This window comes from Vitis riparia, chromosome 9 (assembly GCF_004353265.1).
Source record: "Vitis riparia cultivar Riparia Gloire de Montpellier isolate 1030 chromosome 9, EGFV_Vit.rip_1.0, whole genome shotgun sequence".
NCBI lineage: Eukaryota > Viridiplantae > Streptophyta > Magnoliopsida > Vitales > Vitaceae > Vitis > Vitis riparia.
In genome coordinates this window covers 3,914,545-3,937,642 of record NC_048439.1, presented here as the reverse complement: position 1 = coordinate 3,937,642, position 23,098 = coordinate 3,914,545, and the positions used below count along the sequence as shown (strand labels likewise).

The 23,098-nt window shown below is 35.7% G+C and overlaps 5 protein-coding genes across 5 annotated transcripts; 2 read left to right on the top strand and 3 right to left on the bottom strand.

Annotated features, from left to right (window-relative positions):
- Positions 1-3,733: 3,733 nt before the first annotated feature.
- Positions 3,734-5,466, bottom strand: LOC117922454 (probable disease resistance protein At5g63020). The gene is made up of 2 exons (XM_034840585.1): positions 4,031-5,466; positions 3,734-3,758 (listed from the first exon to the last, which is right to left on the bottom strand). The coding sequence occupies exons 1-2, from the start codon at positions 5,464-5,466 to the stop codon at positions 3,734-3,736; spliced, it is 1,461 nt and encodes a 486-aa protein (XP_034696476.1).
- Positions 5,467-8,214: 2,748 nt separating this feature from the next.
- Positions 8,215-9,342, top strand: LOC117922453. The gene is made up of 3 exons (XM_034840584.1): positions 8,215-8,550; positions 8,645-8,697; positions 9,178-9,342. Exons 1-3 carry the CDS (start codon positions 8,343-8,345, stop codon positions 9,340-9,342), a joined length of 426 nt encoding a protein of 141 aa, XP_034696475.1. The 5' UTR covers positions 8,215-8,342.
- A 161-nt stretch (positions 9,343-9,503) lies between these two features.
- Positions 9,504-10,873, top strand: LOC117921709 (protein MODIFIED TRANSPORT TO THE VACUOLE 1-like). The gene is made up of 2 exons (XM_034839668.1): positions 9,504-10,143; positions 10,367-10,873. Exons 1-2 carry the CDS (start codon positions 9,808-9,810, stop codon positions 10,406-10,408), a joined length of 378 nt encoding a protein of 125 aa, XP_034695559.1. The 5' UTR covers positions 9,504-9,807; the 3' UTR covers positions 10,409-10,873.
- A 2,289-nt stretch (positions 10,874-13,162) lies between these two features.
- Positions 13,163-15,025, bottom strand: LOC117921708 (disease resistance protein SUMM2-like). Its single transcript, XM_034839667.1, has 2 exons — positions 13,416-15,025; positions 13,163-13,272 (listed from the first exon to the last, which is right to left on the bottom strand). The coding sequence occupies exon 1, from the start codon at positions 14,827-14,829 to the stop codon at positions 13,666-13,668; it is 1,164 nt and encodes a 387-aa protein (XP_034695558.1). The 5' UTR covers positions 14,830-15,025; the 3' UTR covers positions 13,163-13,272; positions 13,416-13,665.
- A 5,731-nt stretch (positions 15,026-20,756) lies between these two features.
- On the bottom strand, positions 20,757-21,450 carry LOC117922450 (probable disease resistance protein At1g61300). The gene is made up of 2 exons (XM_034840582.1): positions 20,935-21,450; positions 20,757-20,825 (listed from the first exon to the last, which is right to left on the bottom strand). Exons 1-2 carry the CDS (start codon positions 21,448-21,450, stop codon positions 20,757-20,759), a joined length of 585 nt encoding a protein of 194 aa, XP_034696473.1.
- Between the last annotated feature and the right edge of the window lie 1,648 nt (positions 21,451-23,098).

Below are 23,098 nucleotides of genomic sequence, written 5' to 3'. Positions count from 1 at the left end.
AATGTAATTTGATATTTTTTCTTAAACATCTAAAAAGAAGACGAATATTATTATATAAGATAATTTGTATTATAAATAAAATAAAAACATTAAATTGGTTGTAGGTAAGGCTTGCATTATTTGAATCTTCACCCAAACTCAATTTAAATTGGTTTGGGATGAAAAAATCTAACTTAAAACTTAACTCAAGTATTGAAAATAATTGTTCAAACCCGAAAATTGGATTCAAATTGGGTTGGGTCAATTTGGCCAAGTTGCACCCCTAAATTTTTTTAACCACGACACAAGTAAATATGACATACAAAGAATTAATCAAAAGTTGAGTTAATTTTTAGATAGTCTAAATTTTCTGAAGTTAAAAAATGATGTAAACCAGGTAACAATAAAGAACAAGAAAATTACCATTATTTCTTAGTGCTAAATAATAACAAATAAAGATTTCATAAATATTGTAAATGGTTTTGAATTTGTCAATGTAAATCAGGTTCAAATGTGATTGAAAAAGGAAAGGGAAAAGATATTAGATAATACTTTTATGCAATCGAAGTATAACTAACTTTTATTTTGGAGTAACTAACAAATTTTGGTTCTATCCATGGGACATCTTGCCCTATGAATAGAAGGCATTCCCCTTCGCAGACAGACATGGGTCATTATTACTATTTTGATTTTGGGCTATCCAAAAAATGAAATTTAATTAGGGTTGTAATTTAAGCGAGTTGGTAGGATTGATGATTAATATGAGTCTAGTCCGAATTAAGAAGCAATCAATTTAAGTTCAACCCAAACCAATTTTTAACTCAATATTTTCAACTTAAGTCCAACCTAACATCATTTCTTTTAGTTTAGGCTGATTGGGTTAGACTTTGATTAGTAGTAAATAAAGCAAAATTTCATTCTAAAAAAAAAAAAAATGAAAAAGTGATATTTTTGGTTGGGTTAGACTCGAATCGGTTGTCAAAATTTTATTCTAAAAAAAAAATGAAAGTTTAATTTAATATTATTTGATATTTTTTTCTTAAGCATCTAAAAAGAAAACGAATATTATTATATAAGATAATTTGTATTATAAATAAAATAAAATAATTAAATTGGTTGTAGGTAAGACTTGAGTTATTTGAATCTTGACCCGAACTCAATTTAAATTAAGTTTGGGATGAAAAAATCTAACTCAAACTCAACTCAAGTATTGAAAATAATTGTTCAAACCTGGGAATTAGATTCAAATTGGGTTGGGTCAATTTGGCCAAGTTGCAGCCCTAAATTTTTTTAATCACGACACAAGTAAGTATGACATACATACAATTAATCAAAAGTTGAGTCAATTTTTAGATAGAGTCTAAATTTTCTTAAGTTAAAAAATGATGTAAACCAAGTAACAATAAAGAACAAGAAAATCACCATTATTTCTTCGTGCTAAATAATAACAAATAAAGATTTCATAAAATATTGTAAATGGTTTTGAATTTCATAAATTAAATATTGAAATTAAAGTAAGAAGTTTTTCTATGCTTTAAAATGTTCAAATAAATAAATTTTAAAAGACAAACATGTAATTAAATTCTAATAAATTTAAAATGTTAAATTTCATTGAAAAAAGATAAGGTATGCTTCCATGGACTAGGTCAAACGCAAAGCTATAAAAGGAAAGGAGACTAAAAAGTAAGAAAAATATCAATTTTGATTGTGGGTTTGTTTGGTTGTATTTTAATTTTTACAAATTTGGATTATGCCTTTACAAATTTAAAATTTGAAATAATAATTTTTTTTAGCATCTTAATATTTTAAAGTCATTATCTTTTTAAGGTGGTGCCTACATTTTATTACATGCAAATAAATGCTAATAAATTTAAAATGTTAAATTTCACTTAAAAAAGATAAAGCATGTTTCAATTTTATTACAATCATAACTTTTAAAACAATTTAAAATTATTTTAACTATGAATTTTCTTTACTTTATTAATTTTCTTAAAAATTATGAATTTTTTGCGTATACATTTTTTTTACCAAACCAATAATATTGATATAATGTAATCAAATTTTCCATGCTCATCAACAAATTACTAAAAATCATCAAAAATAATTTTATTTTGTTTTTATATAATTATGTTTAGAGTAGGCAAAATCCTATAATTGAACAAAAGAATGCAATTCTAAAGGAGAATAATGTTTAAGATAGGCAAAATCTTAAAATTGAATTAAAGAATGCAAAACTTTTAAAATTGGAGAACCGTCAACCCCACCATGCTTTCACACAATATAAGACGTTTACACCTTCAAGATAATCTTTGGAATATTTTAAGGTAGAAACTTAAGCTAAGAATGGTCAAATTTTATAGATAAAACACAGGAGACAATATAAACATAGGAAATTGATCACCATAAGAAATGACATTTGATACAAAAAAAAAAAACTTCACAATACAAGTACATACAAAAGGTTCTTTTTTTTCAACAATTATTTATGCTATTCTTGCTATGCATTCCCAGCATCCAATCACTCAACAATTGTAAGAAGGTCTTCTCCACCGAACGTTCTTCAAAAACTTGTCCTACAAAAACAATCATTCATTTACCTATCATGAGAATCTCACCTCTTTGAAAATTCTTCGTTGTTTTAACAAAATTTATATGTAGATTGCATTAAAACATCTCTCACAACATAAAACAAATGGAAGAAAAAACGAAAAATGTACCTGGGAGAGGAAGACCAATGGGTTTCTCATAAAACAAGGAGGAAAGGAAATGAAGGAAACCCAACAATTCCTGCAAACCTCCATAATGTATAACTCTACAACCATCTCCTCCTTTCAATCACCATTTTTTGAAATATGGAGTGAAAGTGTGCTTGAGGTTGTCGTCCTCCCACTCCAACTCCTCCCACCGGCTTGATTCCCCCACAATTTTTTTTAAAGTGTTGGTGGCACTATTGGAATTCAATGGCAATTTCCTTAGATTTGGACAACTAGACACACGGATCTCTTTGAGGGAAGGAAATGGCAAGGCCTGCTTGTAGATACTCTTTAGATTTGGGAGACCATCCAACCATAACATCACAAGTCTTGAGAATATGCTGAGATTTTGTTGGTCAATTTCTGAGTCTTCACACTCATCACTTCCTATAATTTCTTCCATTGCAAGACTGTCTTCAACCTTCAACAACTCAAGGCTTGGAGCATAAATAAGCCAGGTCAAGTCCAAAAATGGACACCAGAGAATAGACACCTTAACAAGGTTGTGGAAGTTTGAGTTTGAGATATGACCTCGAGACAGTCCCATATTTATTTTAACACGTTCCAAATCATAACAGCCTTGAAATTCAAGCACAGTTAGCCTTTGTAAAGCTGAAAGTGGCAACTCCACCACCTGCAAACCTGGGCAGCTTCCCATCACTAGATGTCGTACGCACTTCTGCAGCATCAAGGAGGTGAGATATTTTTGAACAGCTGGCATTGTATATAACGTGATACTTATCCAACTCAGGTATTGCAAGCACTCCAACTCCTCCAACTCTCCAACTTCCTCATATTCCTTAATATCCCGTTCAATGTTGAATAATCGCATCCTAAACATCTGCAAATTTGAAAGGCAAGATATCACGTTTGGTGGAATTACTTCAAACTTCCTTATATTGTCTAATATCAAACACCTTAGTTTTGTCAAATTCTTAAGTTCTATAGGCATTTTTTTTATGCTCGTCCCTGATAGATTCAGATATTCCAAACTCTCTAATCTACAAATCTCCAAAGGTAACTCCACTAAATTTCCATTGTACGACAAATCCAAAACTCTTATGACAGGCATGAATTGGAAGAATCCAATTGGAAGTGACTTCATCTTACTATAGCTCAAAATCAAAGTTCGGAGATTGAGGAAACAGGGTGATAGAGAGAGTTCTTCATTGATATTAGAATGCCATAGTGAAATCCGTTGAGCTTCTTTCCATTTCACAGTTTCATATGCTTCAATCAACTGAACATGATCTAGTACAAAACTTTTGTGTCTCTCTTCCCCATAATCACATGATAACCATAGAGCCATGTCACGGATCACATCATGCATCTTACAAGTGTTTTTCGATACACCACCTTCCAAGAGACATGCAAGTTTTAAGCTTCTAATAATCTCCTCTCCTTGGTTGCGTGCTTCATATATATCAACAAATTTGTCCACAAACCCCTCCCCGATCCAAAGATATATGAGGTCTTCAATCCAAATTTCATGGTCTTCAGGGAATAGCGAACAATATAGGAAACATGATTTGGTGGTGTCATTGTCCAAGTGATCGTAACTGAATTTCAAAATCGGAAATACTTGATCTCCCATACCTGAAAACTTTGCTGGGTAACTCTTCAGCACTTGTATTGCTTGCTCCCATTCTCGAGGAGTTTTCTTGCTAGCCATTGCTCGCCCGATGACGATGAGGGCAAGCGGCAATCCTTTGCATTCCTCGACAACAATCTTGGCAAGCCTTTTTATATCTGGATGTGAATTCAGGATATTCTCACCAACCTTGTCACGAAACAGAGAAAACGCTTCATCCTGTGTCAAACACTCTACCTTCATCCTCTTATGAACCTCCATTTCATCGCATACTCGTTCAGATCGGGTAGTGAGTACTACTTTGGACTTAGTTTGATTACTCAAATCAGGGATCCCCACCTCCAAGAGATTGAGTCGGTCCCACATATCATCAAGCAATATCACAAAGTTTTTGGATTTCAACAACTTGCATATTTCTGCAGCCTTCTCTTCCTTGCTACGATTCTTCCATTTGTCATCTGGGGTAGGTAATTTATTCAGGATCACGTCTTGAATATTTCCCATGTTGATTGGTTTCGACACCACTATCCATATCACAACATCAAAATCGTTTCTTTTACCAAAATACTCATTATTGATTTTCTGCAAGAGGGTGGTTTTTCCAACACCCCCAATTCCATACAACCCAATACTTCTTACTTGCTCATCTTCCAGGCATCTCCGAACCTTCTCGTACATCAAGTCTAAGCCCACAGTCTTCCCCATTGGTCTCTCATCCACCGGAGCACAAGGCAAGCTATGAGCCACAACATCAAAACCCCCTTTGCCCTTTAATTCAGTCACAGCATCGATCTTTCTACTCACAATCTTCCCCAGCCTGTAGCTTGACCTGCAATTCTTAGGACAGGTTCCGAGGCATTTCTGTTGGATTCCTTGATCCCCATTTTGCAATATTTCTTCCACTTCAGCTTCCATGACCTGTACAGCGCGGAGCCAACCATCCACTTCATGCGTGCGCCTACTCTGTTGGTCCTCCTCACGTTCAACTCTTCCCATCACATCCTTACTTAAGTTGCTCAGTTCCTCCGTTAAGCTCTTCAAAGACTTGAGATTTTCTTCAAGCTCACGAATATAAACTGCACGCTTGGCGGTGCAATCCCACAAGCGGGTGGCGACGTCCAGGATTGGGCTCACACAATCCATTGCTAGAGGGGATGGCAGAAAAAAGATGAGTTGACTGAAAAGAGGGGAGATGGTGAGCGGGCGTAATGGATTTGATGAATAACAGTTGTTTTAACGTCACGCCAGAACAGAGGAGAATGAAAAATACCACATAAGGTGAGGGCGACCTCAAACCCTAGAGGTAGGTGGGTGATAGTGGTCAACGGCCTGTAGTGGGCATCCAAAGAGTTAGGTGGGAGTGTTTGAATTTAGTAAATTTACTGTCCCACATGTGTTGTTTTTCTTCTTTTTTTTTTGGTCCCTCGTCCCTCTCCCGATAATTTTCTGATCCGTGATGCTTTGCTTCTGTTTGTGATGGTGCGATTCTAAGTTCTAACCTCTCCCTCTCCCTCCCACCGGATCTTGAAATAAATAAATACTTATTAAAATAAGAGTTTTTAAAATTATTTTCTAATCCTTTGCGGCGATCTTAAGAAATTTAATTAAAAGCTATTTTTTTTAAAAATGTTTAAAAACAAAACTTGCACATTTAAATTAAAATTATTTCTTTAGATGTTATAAAAAATATTATAAAATTAGAAATAATTAAAAAATATTATATTTTAATAAATAATTTTTAATATCCAGTTCTTCAACTTCTAAAAAATTGCTCCAACAACCTCAAAATATAGCTGTTGGGTGAAGTATTGAAAAAAAACACAATAATTTTAACAAATATTTATTAAAATGTGATATTTTTAAAATATTTTTTAATTTACTATGCTTTTTAAATAGTAATAAAAAGTTGTCTTTTAGAAAGTTTTCTTTTCAAATATAATTTAAAAAATTCAATAAAAATTATTTTTTGAAAAGGAAACTTGTAGTTAGGTTACTTGAAAGCACGTAGGCTTGAAAACAGTTTTAAAAGTGATACATTTTAATAAATTTGATTTTTTTTTTTTTAGCTTTTAAATTCAATGACTTGTATGGATGATGTATATCAAAATTTATATCTGTAGATTTCCTTATGAATGTTAATTTAATTTTTTTTTTTGATACATTTTCCTCCAAGAGATTATTAAACCTTACGTTCCTCGTGACCTTGAGTCCATGGCTATAATCTAAAGAACTCACCCAATTTCCCAAATCGAAATTTCAATAATATCATGCTTTAGAAATTGGGAAATATATTTTCCCTAGCGAGATATCCCAGTATCCATCTGAGTATATGCACTAAATGCTAAATTAGTAATCATGTAAAATTATGAGAATATATAATTTTTATGTGGGTCTTGCTTGTATATGTCCCAAGATAAAAAATATCATTTTTTTCATGAATATATTAATAATTAAATTTTATAGACATATTGAAAAATATCAATGAAAATTTTGATAAAAATATCACGAAACAAAGATTAATAAAAAATTATAAATAATATGAAAACTTCATAAAATAATAGAAAAACAATAATACATGAAATTATTTTATTATATATATATATATATATATATATATAAAATAAATTAGTAACATTATATAATAATACATGTACTAGACAATACATTAATATTGGAATATATTGAAGAACAAAAAAGAATGATGATATTAATATAAGTATTTTTTATTTAAAAATATTGATAATTTTATTTATAAATTTATATTTGATTTAAATTGATTTAAATTAGTTTATAATATAATTATATAATATATATTTATAATTTACAGAAGATATATATAATTTATAAAAAAAAATGTTAATAATCCATGTGGGCCCAAGGGCCTGGGCTCGATAGCCCTTTGGATGTCGGAAGTGATTTTATTTTTTTATTTTTTTATTTTTCTAAGCGTAAGTTACAGCCTACAGCAATCCCTCATAGAGAAAATAAATCTCTATTTAATAGATGGCGTCCCGTATAAGCCTGAGTTAAAAGGCATCGGTCGGGGGCCGATTGGTGTGGGTTTAGTCCTTGGCCCAACGTCTCTCACTTCGAAGAAACTCGAGGACAAGTGTGACAGTTCATCTCGGTAGTGCTGTTTCCACATTATTTTTTATGGATTATTCAATATTGTGCAGGCTCTAAAGCTGATTAAATATGCGGTGGGAAAGTCAGGTGTGGAGTGTAGAAGGGAAACGCAAAGACACTCGGTGGCTGTGCGACAGTTACTCCATTACAAGGGCCAGTTGGATGCTTTGAAGGGGGATGCCCTTAATAAAGCTGTTCGAGACACGGCGCAAGAAACTATCTCTGCTATCTTTGCTGCAGAGGAAAATAAGCCAGTAACCTTCAGAAGTTCTTAATGGACGAATTCAAGGGTTTGGGAATACAAACTATGAGATTCCATCAGAAGGTAAGAAATCATTTCTTAGTGAGGTAGTTGGTGTTGGAAGGACACCTATCAAACAGGGAATTAGTAGTATCACACAAGGTCATTCGCTAAGGAAGAATGATAACGGAAGCTACAAGAGTCCAAATCTTCGAAGGTCATTGACTACAGAAGTGGAGTACCGACTTCTCTTCCACTTTAACAGGGAAAGGAAATAATATATGTTTTGTCTTTAATAAGATGATATGTGGTTTTAGGCATTCAGAATTCCTAGTGATAGAATTGTTTGGTTTGTACTTATGAAGGCTCAAGGCATTTAAGTATTTTTGCTTATTTTAAAAAAGTAAAAGAAAAGTGAAATACAAAAGGATTTGGGGATTCTTGAAGGACAAGTAAGTTGTTTTTGTCTGCGGTGAGAGGATTTCTCAAATTTATGCTTGAGAGCGCCCTTTCATCTTGTGTGCTTCATTGCCTACATTTGTGCTTGCATTTTTCCATCATCTTCATTTGTCTGTTTCATTTATTATTTCTTTCAAGTTAGTTGTATTTATATTATTGTTGGATGCTATATCCTTGACTGGAATTCAATGTCATGGTGGGTAAATTAATTTATCAATGGTGCATTTGTATGGCTTTGTTGATGGAAGAACAGAATTTCTCGGGAAAAAGGATAACCTTACCATTCATAGATTTTAGCAGCAATCATGTCTCACTTTTTTTTCAACAGGTGATGGACATTGTTCTGGGTTATACTGAAAAGTTGGTATTGAAGAATTATCAATCATTTGAGGCTAGATCTGGTCTCTCTCTGTCTCTGTCTCTGTCTCTGTCTCTGTCTCTCAGTTTGTCTGTCTTTAAGTTGTCAGTTGGCCTCTTTGTTTGATAAATTTGTAGGTTGTTTCACGGATCCTTACAGGAGGGATGCTTGTCTTTTGTTGAGTATATTGGTAAGTTGTGGGAGGGATGCTAGTCTTTTGAGTTTCTATCACCAAATTCAATTTCTTGATTAGTAGTAGGAAATGGAATAATAAATTTCATGATAGTTGGGGTCCATGCATAGCAGTGAATGACATTGAACATAGTAAAATAATCATGCTACAGCTAACTAGGTTTTGAAGAACTTGAATTCGTTGGTAATTTCATACACCAGCTATTAAACCAGATGGAGCTCACAATCATTCAAATGGTTATGAAAATTTATGGCTGACTATGAAATACTGATTGATTCACATCACCCTCTTTAGGTAACAAGGCCAGTACAAATTTCACATTTGCAATTTGAAAATATTAACAATCTAGTCCTATATTAGGAAAAAAAAATCATGAGTTCAAAATGTTGCATTAGCTTTACTATAGTGGAGGCAGAAACTCTGTTCTATGAATCCTTGGAGTACATTTTGTTGTTGACATTTGGATTTAATTGACAGGTTTTAAGCATTCTGGGTGGAGAGCAAACAGGCAGTACAATGAGCCCTCCTGAAAAGCTACTGAAGACTGAGACAGTGCCCGCAGTTAAGATGCCTGACTTAATAGACACCGGTGGTCCAGAATATTACTATGGGACAGAAGATTCTATAAATAAAGCACAATGATTAAAGTGTTCGAAATTTGAGCATCAGCCAGCCCTCTAATTGATGATTTATTTGGAGATGGTCTGGGTGCTAGTCTGAGCTCCGGTGAACCAAAAAATGATGATGATCCCTTTGCAGATGTCTTATTTCTCAGTGGAGAGGCTAGAGAACGGGGGGATGACCTCTTTTCAGGAATGACTGTTGATAGTGCTAATGAGATTCCTAAGGCAGCGACTAGTAATGGACCTCAACTATTTGATATTTTTTGGGTCAAATGCTGAACTTCCGCAAGAGCAAGAAAATCGTAAAAAAGATGTCAATGATTTAATTGCTGGTTTATCCATTAATGGAAATGTCTCATATACGATAAAGAAAGGAATGCTTCCTGGGGCACTCTCTGAGACCATCTTCTGAGATTCAAATAGTTACTCCCCCAAGCAAGTCTCCAATGGTGCTTTGAATGGTTTTGGTTCTCAAACGGCTGGCATGAATGCGAATGTCATGTCTCCTTTGGGTTTAATGCAATGTAATATCCCTCCAGGCATTATGTTCAATCCAGCTTTTCCTTCTCAACCAATGAATTATGGCGCCATGGGGAATTTCTTTGCCCAGCAGCAGTTCCTAGCAGCAATGTCCAACTTTCAGCAGCTGGGGAACCTGACTTCTCAAAGTGCTGGCATGGGCCATGCTGGTGGAACAATGGAAGGAGGATATTCTTCACCCCTTCCTGACATTTTCCATCCACATATTCCTACTCAAAGTCCTACTGCAGTAATGACCAGTTCAAAGAAAGAGGAGACAAAAGCATTTGATTTTATCTCTGTAAGTTTTTGACCTACCTCTTCGCTACCAGCTATTTATTTATTACTATTATTTTCAGTGGGATGGTTTGGGATGATGCTGCTGTAGAGCAGGCACTTGATACATGCACTAGAAATTAGAAGGACGAAATCCTTCCATCACTTTCTCAGAGAAATATTGTGCAGCATTTCCATCTGTATTACTGATATCATGCATGCTGTGCTACTTTCCATCTGTTCTGCAGGATCATCTGGCCGCTGCTCGAGATCCAAAGAGGGTGATTTGAATTGGAGCTCTTATGCTGAACACATCAATGATGACATGTTTATTTTTAGGCAAGTATATCGCAGCTGGTTATTTTCTTTCAACTGAGAAGCTGAATTCTTTTGCAATAATGGGACATCTGGAGATGTTAAAAGAGTCATGTTTCAATGAAAATAGGACTGTAACTTATAAAACGGGGAAAATCCCACAACTGAAAAGGAAAGAGAGTGGAAAAATTGCAGATTTGTGGTGTAGTGGAAGATGGAAGAAGAGTGAGAGAATGTGGTTGTGTAAGTTTGGTTTCTCAACTTTGGGTATTCTGTAAGTGGAGGCACTCCTTGCTTTTCTTTACGTTGTAATGGATTTGTAGAGTTGTTCTATGAGGAATGCTTGTGGTAGATACATTTGTTGGATTGAGGGATCTGTTTTTATGTTGATTCAACACACTTTCAGTCCCAATCTATTATTTGATTAGATTATTGAGTCACTTGTTTCTTTCGACTTTCCTTGCAATTTGTCGATGTAAATCAGGTTCAAATGTGATTGAAAAAAAGCGGAAAAAGATATTGGATAATGCTTTGATGCAGTTATTAACAGATTTTGGTTCAAATTTATGGGACATGTTGCCGTACAAACCAAAGGCATTGGTTTATTATTACTATTTTGATTTTGATGCCATCCAAACGTGAAAATTTCTTAATCACAGTTAAAATTTCAAGATGTGATTGAAAAAGGAAAGGGAAAAGATATTAGATGATACTTTTATGCCATCAAAGTATAACTAACTTTTATTTTGGAGTAACTAACAAATTTTGGTTCTATCTATGGGACATCTTGCCCTACGAATAGAAGGCATTCCCCTTCGTACAAAGGCATGGGTCGTTATTATTTACTATTTTGATTTTGGGCTATCCAAAAATGAAATTTAATTAGGGTTGTAATTTGAGCGGGTTGGTAAGATTGATGATTAATCTGAGTCTAACCTGAATTAAGAAACAATCAATTTGAGTTCAACCCAAACCAATTTTTAACTCAAGACATTCAACTTAGATATTCAACTTAACTCCAACCTAACATTATTTCTGTTACTTTGGTTTGGTTGGGTTAGACTTGGATTAGTAGTAAATAGAGCAAAATTTCATTCTAAAAAAAATGAAAGTTTGATTTAATATAATTTGATATTTTTTCTTAAGCATCTAAAAAGAAAACAAATATTAATATTATAAATAAAATAAAAACATTAAATTGGTTGTAGGTAAGGCTTGCGTTATTTGAATCTTGATCCGAACTCAATTTAAATTTGTTTGGTATGAAAAAATCTAACTCAAACTCAACTTAAGTATTGAAAATAATATTTCAAACCTGGGAATTAGATTCAGATTGGATTGGGTCAATTTGGCCAAGTTGCACCCCTAAATTTTTTTAGCCACGACACATACGAACAATTAATCAAAAGTTGAGTCAATTTTTAGATAGAGTCTAAATTTTTTGAAGTTAAAAAATGATGTAAACCATGTAACAATAAAGAACAAGAAAATCACCATTATTTCTTAGTGCTAATTAATAATAACAAATAAAGATTTCATAAATATTGTAAATGGTTTTGAATTTCATAAATTAAATATTGAAATTAGAGTAAGAAGTTTTTCTATGCTTTAACATGTTCAAATAAATAAATTTTAAAAGACAAACATGTAATTAAATGCTAATAAATTTAAAATGTTAAATTTCACTTAAAAAAAGATATGGTATGCACGCAAAGCTGTAAAAGGAAGGGAGACTAAAAAATAAGAAAAACATCAATTTTGATTGTGGGTTTGTTTGGTTGTATTTTAATTTTGGTTTTTTTTAAATCATAATTTTTAAAATTATAAAATTTAATTTTTAAAAATTTGGATTATGTTTTTACAAATTTAAAATTTGAAAAAATAATTTTTTTTAGCATCTTAATTTTTTAAAGTCATTATCTTTTTAAGGTGGTGCCTACATTTTATTACATACAAATAAATGCTAATAAATTTAAAATGTTAAATTTCACTTAAAAAAGATAAAGTATGTTTCGATTTTATTACAATCATAACTTTTAAAACAATTTAAAATTATTTTAACTATGAATTTTATTTACTTGATTAATTTTCTTAAAAATTATGAATTCATTTTCACGTATACATTTTTTTTACCAAACCAATAATATTGATACAACTTAATCAAATTTTCCAAGCTCATCAACAAATTACTAAAAATCATCAAAAATAATTTTATTTTGTTTTTATATAATTATGAATTTTTATTATTTTATTTTCCCAAAAAAATTTAAATTATATATGTTTAATATTTAATAAATTAAAATATAAATAAAAATTGGATTAAATTACAAAAATCTCTCGTCAGCTTTCACCCATATTTTAATTTAATTCTTACACTTTTTTTTTTTTTTTTATAAAAAATAACCTTAAATTCTAAAAGAGAATTATATTTAGAGTAGACAAAATCGTATAATTGAATAAAAGGATGCAATTCTAATGGAGAATAATGTTTAAGGTAAGCAAAAATCTTATAATTGAATTGAAGGATGCAAAACTTTTTAAATTGGAGAACTATCTATTCACCCCACCCATGCTTTCACACAATATAAAATGTTTACACCTTCAAGATAATCTTTGGAATATTTCAAGGCAGAAACTTAACCTAAGAATGGTCAAATTTAAAATTGATCACCATACAAAGTGATATACCGTACAAAAACCTCACACTCCACATACATACAAAAGGTTTTTTTTTTTTTTTTCAATTATTATTATGCTATTCTTGCTATGCATCCCCAACATCCAATCACTCAACAGTTGTACGAAGTTTTCCCCACCAAACCTTCTTCAAAAACTTGTCCTACAAAAATAATCATTCATTTGCCTATCATGAGAATCACCTTGACCAATTCTTCATTTCTTAAACGAAATTTATATGTGGGAGTGCATTAAAACATCTATCAGAACATAAAATACGAATTGAAGCAAAAACAAAAAATGTACCTAGGAGAGGAAGACCAATGGGTTTGTCAGAAAACATGAAGGAAAGGAAATTAAGGAAACCCGACAATTCCTGCAAACCTCCATAACGTGTAACTTTACAATCATCTCCTTCTTTCAATCACCATTATTTGCTCACATCTGATTGAGTTTCAGATTCAAATTAGGTGCTCGTAGATATGAAATACGGAGTGAAAGTGCGCTTGAGGTTGTCATCCTCCCACTCCAACTCCTCCCACCAGCTCGGATGCCCCTAAATTATTTTTAGAGTGTTGTTGGCACTATTGGAATTCAATGGCAATTTCCTTAGCTTTGGACAAAAAGACACTTTGATCTCTTTGAGAGAAGGAAATGGCAAGGCCCGCCTGTAGATACTCTTTAGATTTGGGAGATCAAACAACTTCAGCTTCACAAGTCTTGAGAATATGCTGAGATTTTGTTCTTCAATTTCTGAGTCTCCATACTCATCACCCCCTATAATTTCTTCCGTTTCAAGACTCTGTAGAACACATAGACTCTCAAGGCTTGGAGCATAAATAAGCCATGTTAAGTCCAAGAATCGACACCCTGCAATAAACACATAAACAAGGTTGTGGAAATTTGAGTTTGTGATATGACCTCGAGACAGTCCCATATTTATTTTAACACGTTCCAAATCATTACAATGATCAAATTCAAGTACAATGAGTCTTTGCAAAGCCGAAAGTGGCAGCTCCACCACCTGCAAACCTAGGCACATCCTCATCTCTAGACGTCGTATGCACTTCTGCAGCATCAAGGAGGTGAGATATTTTTGAACAGCTGGGACTGTAAGTAAGGTGATACGTATCCAACTTAGGTATTGCAAGCACTCTAACTCCTGTAACACTCCAACTTCCTCATATTCTTTAATATCCTCTTCAATATGTGATAATATCATACTAAGCATCTGCAAATTTGGATGGCAAGATATCACATTTGATGGAATTACTTCAAGCCCATCTACATAGTCTAATATCAAACACCTCAATTTTGTCAAATTCTTCAGTTCTATAGGCATCCTTTTTATACTCGTCAATGATAGATTCAAATATTCCAAACTCTCTAATCTACAAATCTCCAAAGGTAACTCCACTAATTTCTTATTATCTGACAAATCCAAAACTCTTATGACAGACATGAATTGGAAGAATCCAATTGGAAGTGACTTCATGTTACAATTTCTCAAAATCAAAGTTTGGAGACTGAGGAAACAGGGTGATAGAGAGAGTCCTTTATTGATATTAGAATGCCATAGTGAAATCTGTTGAGCTTCTTTCCATTTAACAATTTCACATGCTTCAATCAACTCAACATGTTCTAGTACAAAACTTTTGTGCTTTTCTTCCCCACATTCACATGATAACCATAGAGCCATATCACGGATCACATCATGCATGCTACAAGTGTTTTCTAATACATCGCCTTCCAAGAGACATACAAGTTTTAAGCATCTAATAATCTCATCTCCTTGGTTGTGTGCTTCGTATATATCAGCAAATTTGTCAAGAAACCCCTCCCCGATCCAAAGTTCTATGAGTCTTTCTTTCGAAATTACATTCTTCAGCAACAATCTTAGTGTGGACCCCGCATTTCGACTCAATGCGTTTCCCACTCGATGGCGAAACTCGCTTTTTATTTTGAAAAAATTGGTTTTTATTGATTAAGAAAATGACTTGGAGTCGCCACTTATTTTTATTTTATTTTTAAAGGGTAAACAAGATAAGAAAGAAAAACCCTAAGTGTGACTCCTTATTTTGGAAAAAGGTGGTCTGTGAAAATCCGGATCGGGTTCGGGGGTTAGGTTACTTATCGGGAAGGTACGGTAAAGACTGTAGCACCCCTCTAAGTCCCTAAAGTCGGGTCTCTACTAATGAGATGAAGCAATTATGGCAATGATGAGGAAAACAATGTACTCGAATCGATCATGCACATATGAGTATCAAAATATGCATAGAGAATAACCAAAGTGGAAGTGGATGTATACCTGATCAGCAAACGGCAACGTGCTATCACGAAATGGGGTTAGTGCACAGTAATGAACATAAAGTGTATCACTCATATCACCCAACCAGATAAAGAGGCACCAATATCATGCATGGTATTATTTCAAATTCACTTTTATTTTGATGAAAATTTATTTGATGTGGGGCCCCCACCAAAGCCCGTTTATTTTTGTATGAATTAATTTCGTAAATTCTATCATCAAGAATTACGAAAAATAAATTCACACTTATTTTAAAACATTTTGAAAATCAAAGAAAATTCGAAAGTGGCTCGCCAAAAAGAAAAAGGCGACCAAATTTTATTAAAAATGAGATGTTGGTATCTAAAAGCCCTAAGGATGGAAAATTTGATGACTTGAAAACATTTTAAAAACCAAAAGTTGGAAAATCATTTCAAAACGGGGTTGGAAATTATTATTTTGAAATCAAAGGGAAAGAGTTTGAGGGATGGCACGTGGCCAAGAAAGTGGCCATGCTAAAGGTGGCCATGCAGTGAGTGTCCTCTCCTGTAGCTCCTCTTTGCATCTTTCTCCTATTTGGCTTGCAAACCTCTTAAGAATTTCTTGGATTTCAAGCATTGTTTCTTCAAACCTCTAGCGACTCAAACAGATGCAAAACCTCAGTCTGGTCCACCTCCAGAAGCGTGCCTGTCACTTTAACTGCCATCTCATGCTCTCGCTGATCCACGAGAGGGTACAAACTTTCACCCAGCATTGTTCTTTGCTACAGCCGCGGCAAGGTGGGCATCATCTGAGAAATCCACATATGCCAATCCCCTCGATTTTCCTGTGAACTTGTCATTCGACATTCGACTAGCTGTGACTCCACCAACATCACGGAAGGAATCACGTAGATGTTCACAATTTGTCTCAAGGTCCAGGTTTGATATGAAAGCTGTGCACTAGTCCAAGTACTTGCTCATTTCATAGCTGGGGCCTTTCATTTGTCTCTTGCTCATATCTCCTGGCTTGTCATCTTTAGCTTTGAGCTCTGGCTCTCCATTTGGTGCAACTACGTTCTCTAATTCAACTCTTCCTTTTCCATCAACTTTCTTTGGGTTCTGAGCAGAATCTTTTTGCCGCTTGGATGGAGGTTGTTCATCAGTTCTACTGGAGCTTGACTTTCTCTTCACACGGGCATTTTTTTCTCATGGGGATTCTCTGTTTGATCTGTTGATGCAACTGCACTTTCTTCCTCATTCTCATGGTATCCCAATATGTTTCTATGGATGCTGCAACTGATGCCATGGCCTCGGGAACACGAATGGAATCCAGCTGGCGATGGACCTAATGGAGGCCTCCCAATGGGTTTACTTTAAGAGTCTCTTGAGGGCTCAAATGATATTGCGGGACTTGGGCTTAGGACGCCACCTGGAGAGAGTATCATGACATGTAACTTCCTAGTATCGATCACACATCCAGTCTCTTCACTCTAGAGTTGAAAATCGTCCGCACTAATAACCGATCATTTTAGGTCACAGATGCTTCTTTGGATTCTGCACAAGGCGAACGAACACTGTCTGCATCAGAATCACTCCCCGAAGAACTGGCCGAATCACTGGATGAGGAGTCATTACTGCTAGAACTAGAGCCACTGGAACAACGTGAACCACTGCTGGCATAGGCAGCATCTTTGCCTATCTCCACAGATGAGAAGTGACTCCTCGGCATCTCCTATACATCAACCAATATCTCAATGCTAGCTAAGATCTCATGTGAAAGACCAACTGTTTCGACATCAGCACGCCGCGACAGTCCCTTTTGAAGAGCGTGTTCACTAATCTCATCATTCTCCACATTGCCACATTCAGAGATCTTCAACTTTGCTTTTAATCTAAGTAGTGGTCCTTATCATGAGGTAAGAGAACATGATTCTTCTCTTTCCTCCCAGATATAGACATATTCCCTGTGGCTTCTAGTTCAGGATTCATGCCCAAAACCCAGGATAGATGTCACGTGTTGCGCGATCAGCTTAGTATCTTCTGCATGATCTTCAATCACTTTGGTAGCAGCCTTAAGGGAACTAGCAACAATATCACAAATACCGAAGCCATCATGAGGGCCAGATGAGATGGCAGAGGTGATGAATCTGCATCATTCTATCTTCTCCTTGGGCTTCACACTTGGGCCACTTATTCCTTTCTCTTTGGAAGCTTAGGCATGAGATCTTCGCCTTGGCAAGAGAGAGCATCGGTGAGGTACAGCCAGCCCAACCTCGATCGATTCCCTTAATCCTTGCATTGAGTGTCCATAAGAATGACATAGAGTGCATCAATGAGCTGAATCGTGAAGCTTAAAGTATCTCTGTTTTGGTCCAAACCATCTCCTGAAATTTGCATCTGTACAAATTGCATACCATGCTGTAGCGTCGCCAAGAAGCATGCTGCAGCTAGATGAGTCTGAAGATGAGCCATGGCTTAGTGGCCTCTTATCCGATACTGGCTCAAAGGGCATCGACCTCAGCAATGAAAACCACAACACGTCGAAATGGGTGGCTCCATGATAGAAATGGGTATAGAGAATGATTAACGGAACGGCCCATGGAGATATGTACGTACGAATTCATGCATGACGAGGACAAATAGGAGAGATGGTGAAACTGTAAGAGAGATAGGCTGAATGGTGGAGTTGGGAAATGGATATGGAAGGTGTATGATACACGTGCATGGTCTCCATGCATGTGAGTAGGAGAGAAAATGTGGCTACGATCATGTGAATATGGAGAAGTTGGGTAGATGTGAGGATATAGATGATGATGAATTCAAGTGGTTTTGGGTGGGGTTATGGATAGTTTGAAAGATGGGTATGAGTAGGTTTTAGAGAGAGAAGTGAATAGATATGATGGTAATGTTAGTTGGCAATGGGTATGAAGGGAAGGAAATGGATATTAAGAATGATGGCCAGACTTTGCATGATTTCATGCACGTGAATGGGTGAAGCTGGGACCTCCATGAAGGCTTTAGATGAAGTTTATGGGCCATGCAGGGTGTAAGAAACGGGTCGTGGATGGTAGATTGAGCAAGTGGGGAATGAAGTGGGATATGGAGGTGTGATGAAGGAAGTTGAAGATAGGTATGGTGGGTATTGAGACGGTGGTTCTGGAATTAGAATTTTGACAGTTTTCATCTAGCATGACACCATTAGGAGCATACACTTTCTGCTCAAGTTTGGTTTCAGCAATGACAGTTCTCAACCCAACCACCATTACTTTGGAATCTGCAATTCTCTATTTGTCATCTATCATCATTATACTCTTCACTTTCATGGGCCAGTGAATAGATCTGATGTCACGAGTACCAGGCTCCAACGGATCAGATATGGCTAGAACTCCTGCCAACCCCTCATCAATGAATATTAGAACCCCAATTCGAGCTCTCACTTCAGTTTCTGCCAGTTTGTTTTCGGATGGGAAAAGCAAAGTCTTGGTCTAACCTCAAATTCCCATTGCTCACTATGATCTCTTGGTAGCAAATAATGGTTCTCACAACACAGACGAGACTTTTGGCTTCTGGCCGGGTGAGATGACCTTTACTCTCTTGTCCCTCTGTATCTCTGCTTTTATTATCATGACAATACCCAAAATCACCCGCATCTCCAACCACTTCTCTGTCATCTCTACTCCATGAGAATTAAAGGTTATTACTGTTTGATCTAACGAAGGCACGGTTGAGAGGAAATTAAACTTTCAGAGGTCCCAGACCTCAGAATTTATAACACCTCATTTCCAGCAGGATGGAAGCCCCAATGCACTTTTCAATTTCTGCAAATTCATCAAGCTTTTCATGGAAGTCCACTTGTGGATCCTTATTTCCCTTTGAGACCATTTCCATCAAAGACCATTCTGCTGTAACATAAGCAGTACAAAGTTCGCATGCGCAGAGCAGGGCAACTGCCACAAGAAGAAAAGCAGCTACAACTTTTGAGCTTTGCCATTGTGTTCTCCACCAAAACATGATTGAATAGAATGCCAACAAAAGAGCAATGCCAGCCATTATTACAGACAAACCAATTTTATCTCGATCCAATATCCTCACCAACTAGTATTCCCATGTAATAAACGTCACAATCAGAGAAATAACAAATATCTAAGCAGAGAGAGACAACATTCCACACAATAAGCCGAGCTGAGTAAGCATCTCAATCAGCTCAGCAACATATACTTGAGGCTAAACACTGCCCGAGGCTCTTCCAAAAGCTTCAAAGATATAGCCACAAGCAGTTTTATAATCTGTTTCTTCTACATGAAGAATCCCACTCTGCAAATCCATATACTTTGTTGAGCAGGATATGCATAAATAGCATTGGCTGATATTCTTGTCGCTGTAAGGGTAGCCCTGGCTTTTGGAAGGTTTCTCAGAGAAAAGTGGAGTTTCCTCTCCAACAAAACTATGCTCGCAAGCAGGAGCTTGTCATCCAGTCTGCAAATCAGGTTCAGAGACTGTGCCCATATGAAAATCAAGGGTAATACCGGCCATGACCCTTCTCTTTGGTGGTATGAATAGCTTCCGAGAACAGAGAGTGAATGACAAGGGAGCCAGCACAAAAACAGAGCATCCGGATGAACTTAAGAAAACAAATGCATGAGCCTCTTCTTATATTGAAGTCAGCAGGTTCATGTATAGGTGGGAAAACCAAGTAGAAACAAAATCCAAAGATATGACTCAACCACACAAAGGAAAGCTAAAAGGAATTAGATCATTCTAAACAAATTTTTTTGTGAAGAACAAAGCATGAATACATTATCACATAGTCACAGCAACCCCAAAAGATATCAATGGCAAGCAAAATGTGGTTCAGCAAACGTACCTGCGGATGCTCCTTTCCTCTATTATCTCCTCCTTCAACTGAATAAACTCCTCTGTGAGTCCTTCCCAAGCCAAGCAACCTTCTCCCTCCTCAGCTCAAAGGATCCTTCTCAACAATGGATGCCCTCCTTTGCAATGGAAAAACACCCACAAAACCCCCTCAGAAAAATCTCTCACAGTCGTCCATGGAGGCCTATCCTCTCTCCCACCAGCCCCAACAAATATCTCCAACGGCCAAACCAAAAAGCCCTCATTCCAGTTGCCCTTTCTCACCAAGAATAACCAAACAAAAAGCTTCCCCCCACAAAAGATCTTTGCAGCCCCTCTAAAAGCCACCACCTGAAAAGCACCATCACCCCCCACAGTTTGCTGCTCCCAGCTCCTGAAAAAGCACCCTCTGCCCGCCTGCAGTTGCCAGCCATCCCCTGCAGATACGCTCCTCCTCCAACAGAAAAAGGCACCCCTCTCTCTTGCAGCTCTCGCACTCCCTTGCCTGTCCATCTTTCATTGGCTCTCCTAAGCACCACTATGATTCCTTGGCAGCCAATCAGGAGGCAACACATGGCTCTTGAAAAAGCCCTCCACCTGGCAAAGAAAATAACCTGCATGACAAAAGTGAATAATCCCTAAATGGGGGTCTACACTTAGCAAGCCTTTTTATATCCGAATGTGAATTCAGGATATTCTCACCAACCTTATCACAGAACAGAGAAAATGCTTCACCCGGTGTCAAACATTCTACCCTCATCCTCTCATGAACTTCCATTTCATCGCATACTCGTTCAGATCGCGTAGTGAGTACTATTCTGGACTTCGTTTGATCACTCAAATGAGGGATCCCCACCTCCAAGAGATCGAGTCGCTCCCACATATCATCAAGCAATATCACAAAGTTTTTGGCTTTCAACAACTTGAATATTTCTGCAGTCTTCTCCTCCTTGCTACTACTCTTCCATTGGTGCTCTGGGGTCGATAATTTCTTCAGAATCACTTCTTGAATTTTTTCTATACTGATTGGTTTCGACACCACTATCCATATCACCACATCAAAATCGTTTCTTTTACCAAAATACTCATTATTGATTTTCTGCAAGAGGGTCGTTTTTCCAACACCCCCAATTCCATACAACCCAATACTTCTTACTTGCTCATCTTCCAGGCATCTCCGAACCTTCTCGTACATCAAGTCTAGGCCCACAGTCTTCCCCATCGGTCTCGCATCCACCGGAGCACAAGGCAACCTATGAGCCACAACATCAAAATGCCCTTTGCCCTTTAATTCGGTCACAGCATCGATCTATTTAGTCACAATCTTCCCCAGCCTGTAGCTTGACCTGCAATTCTTGGGACAGGTTCCGAGACATTTCTGTTGGATTTCTTGACGCCCATTTTGCAATATTTCTTCCACTTCAGCTTCCATGACCTGTACAGCTGGGAGCCAACCATCCACTTCATGCGTACGCCTACTCTGTAGTTGCTCCTCACGCTCGACTCTTCCCATCACATCCTTACTTAAGTTGCTCAGTTCCTCCGCTAAGCTCTTCAAAGACCTGAGATTTTCTTGAAGCTCACGAATATAAACTGCACGCTTGGCGGTGCAATCCCACAAGCGGGTGGCGACGTCCAGGTTTGGGCCCACACAATCCATTGCTTGAGGGGATGACAGAAAAAAGGATGAGTTGACTGAAAAGAGAAGAGATGGTGAGTGGGCGTCATGGATCTGATGAAAATAACAGTTGTTTTAACAGCACGCCAAAACAGAGAAGGAACAATAAAACATAAGGTGAGGGCGACCTCAAAGACTTTTTGGTGGAACCCTAGGGGTGAGTGGGTGATAGTGGTCAACAGTCTGTAGTGGGCATCCAAAGAGTTAGATGGGAGTGTTGGATTTGCTGTCGCACATGTGTTGTTTCCAAAGAGTTAGAAGCACCCGTGATGCCGGTGCTTCTGCTTGTGATGGTGCGACTCTAGCCTCTCCCTCCTGCCTGATTTTGAAAACAAATACTCAGTAAAATACCAGTTTTTTTTATTATTATTATTTTTTTCCGAATGCATTGCGATTTTAAGAAATTTAATTAAAAGTTATTTTTTAAAGGAAAATTGCTAAAACACAACTTCCATATTGAAATTAAAATATTATTTTTAAAAAATAACTTTTAATTAATGGTATAAATAATATTATAAAACTAAAAATAATCTAAAAAATATCGTATTTTAATAAATATTTTTTAAGATCCCTTCTTCAGCTTTTAGAAAATTGCTCCAACAACCTTTCAATTCAATCTCAATATATAGCCTTTGGGTGGATTTTTGAAAACGATACAATTAATTTAAAAAATATTTATTAAAATACGATATTTTTTAAATTAGTGATTATTTTTTAAATAGTAATTAAAAGTTGTCTTTTAAAATATGAAAATTATTTTTTCAAAGAAATAATTTAAAAATTCAACGGAAACTATTCCTTGCAAAGAAAACTTGCTGAAAACAGTTTAATTTTTTTTTTTTAAAATCAAAACCCCACCTTTAAAATTTGTAACATTACTTAATAATATATGTACTTGACACAGCATTAATATTTGAACATATTGAAGAATAAAAAAGAATAATGATATTACTAAAAATATTTTTTATTTAAAAATATTAATAATTTTATTTATAAATTTATATTTGATTTAATTAGTTTATAATATATTATATTTATAATTTACAAAAAAATAAATTCCATGATAGCTAGGTTGGGTCCATGCATAGCAGTGAATGACATTGAACATAGTAAAATACTTATGCTAAAGCTAACTAGGTTTTGAAGAACTTGAATTCGTTGGTAATTTCATAGACCACCAATTCAACCAGAT

Excerpts from the sequence above, each read along its gene's own strand:
- LOC117922453 (XM_034840584.1), top strand. The coding sequence starts at position 8,343 with ATGGTGGGTAAATTAATTTATCAATGGTGCATTTGTATGGCTTTGTTG. Across the intron at positions 8,551-8,644 it reads ATCATTTGAGGCTAGATCTG|GTTGTTTCACGGATCCTTAC; the intron begins GTCTCTCTCTGT and ends ATAAATTTGTAG. Across the intron at positions 8,698-9,177 it reads GTCTTTTGTTGAGTATATTG|GTTTTAAGCATTCTGGGTGG; the intron begins GTAAGTTGTGGG and ends TTTAATTGACAG.
- LOC117921708 (XM_034839667.1), bottom strand. The coding sequence starts at position 14,829 with ATGCATGATGTGATCCGTGATATGGCTCTATGGTTATCATGTGAATGT.
- LOC117922450 (XM_034840582.1), bottom strand. The coding sequence starts at position 21,450 with ATGGGGAAGACTGTGGGCCTAGACTTGATGTACGAGAAGGTTCGGAGA. Across the intron at positions 20,826-20,934 it reads TTTCTCTGTTCTGTGATAAG|GTGGAGGGCTTTTTCAAGAG; the intron begins GTTGGTGAGAAT and ends TTTCTTTGCCAG.
- LOC117921709 (XM_034839668.1), top strand. The coding sequence starts at position 9,808 with ATGAATGCGAATGTCATGTCTCCTTTGGGTTTAATGCAATGTAATATC. Across the intron at positions 10,144-10,366 it reads AAGCATTTGATTTTATCTCT|GATCATCTGGCCGCTGCTCG; the intron begins GTAAGTTTTTGA and ends TCTGTTCTGCAG.
- LOC117922454 (XM_034840585.1), bottom strand. The coding sequence starts at position 5,466 with ATGGATTGTGTGAGCCCAATCCTGGACGTCGCCACCCGCTTGTGGGAT. Across the intron at positions 3,759-4,030 it reads ATCCGTGACATGGCTCTATG|TGGAGTTACCTTTGGAGATT; the intron begins GTTATCATGTGA and ends ATGGAAATTTAG.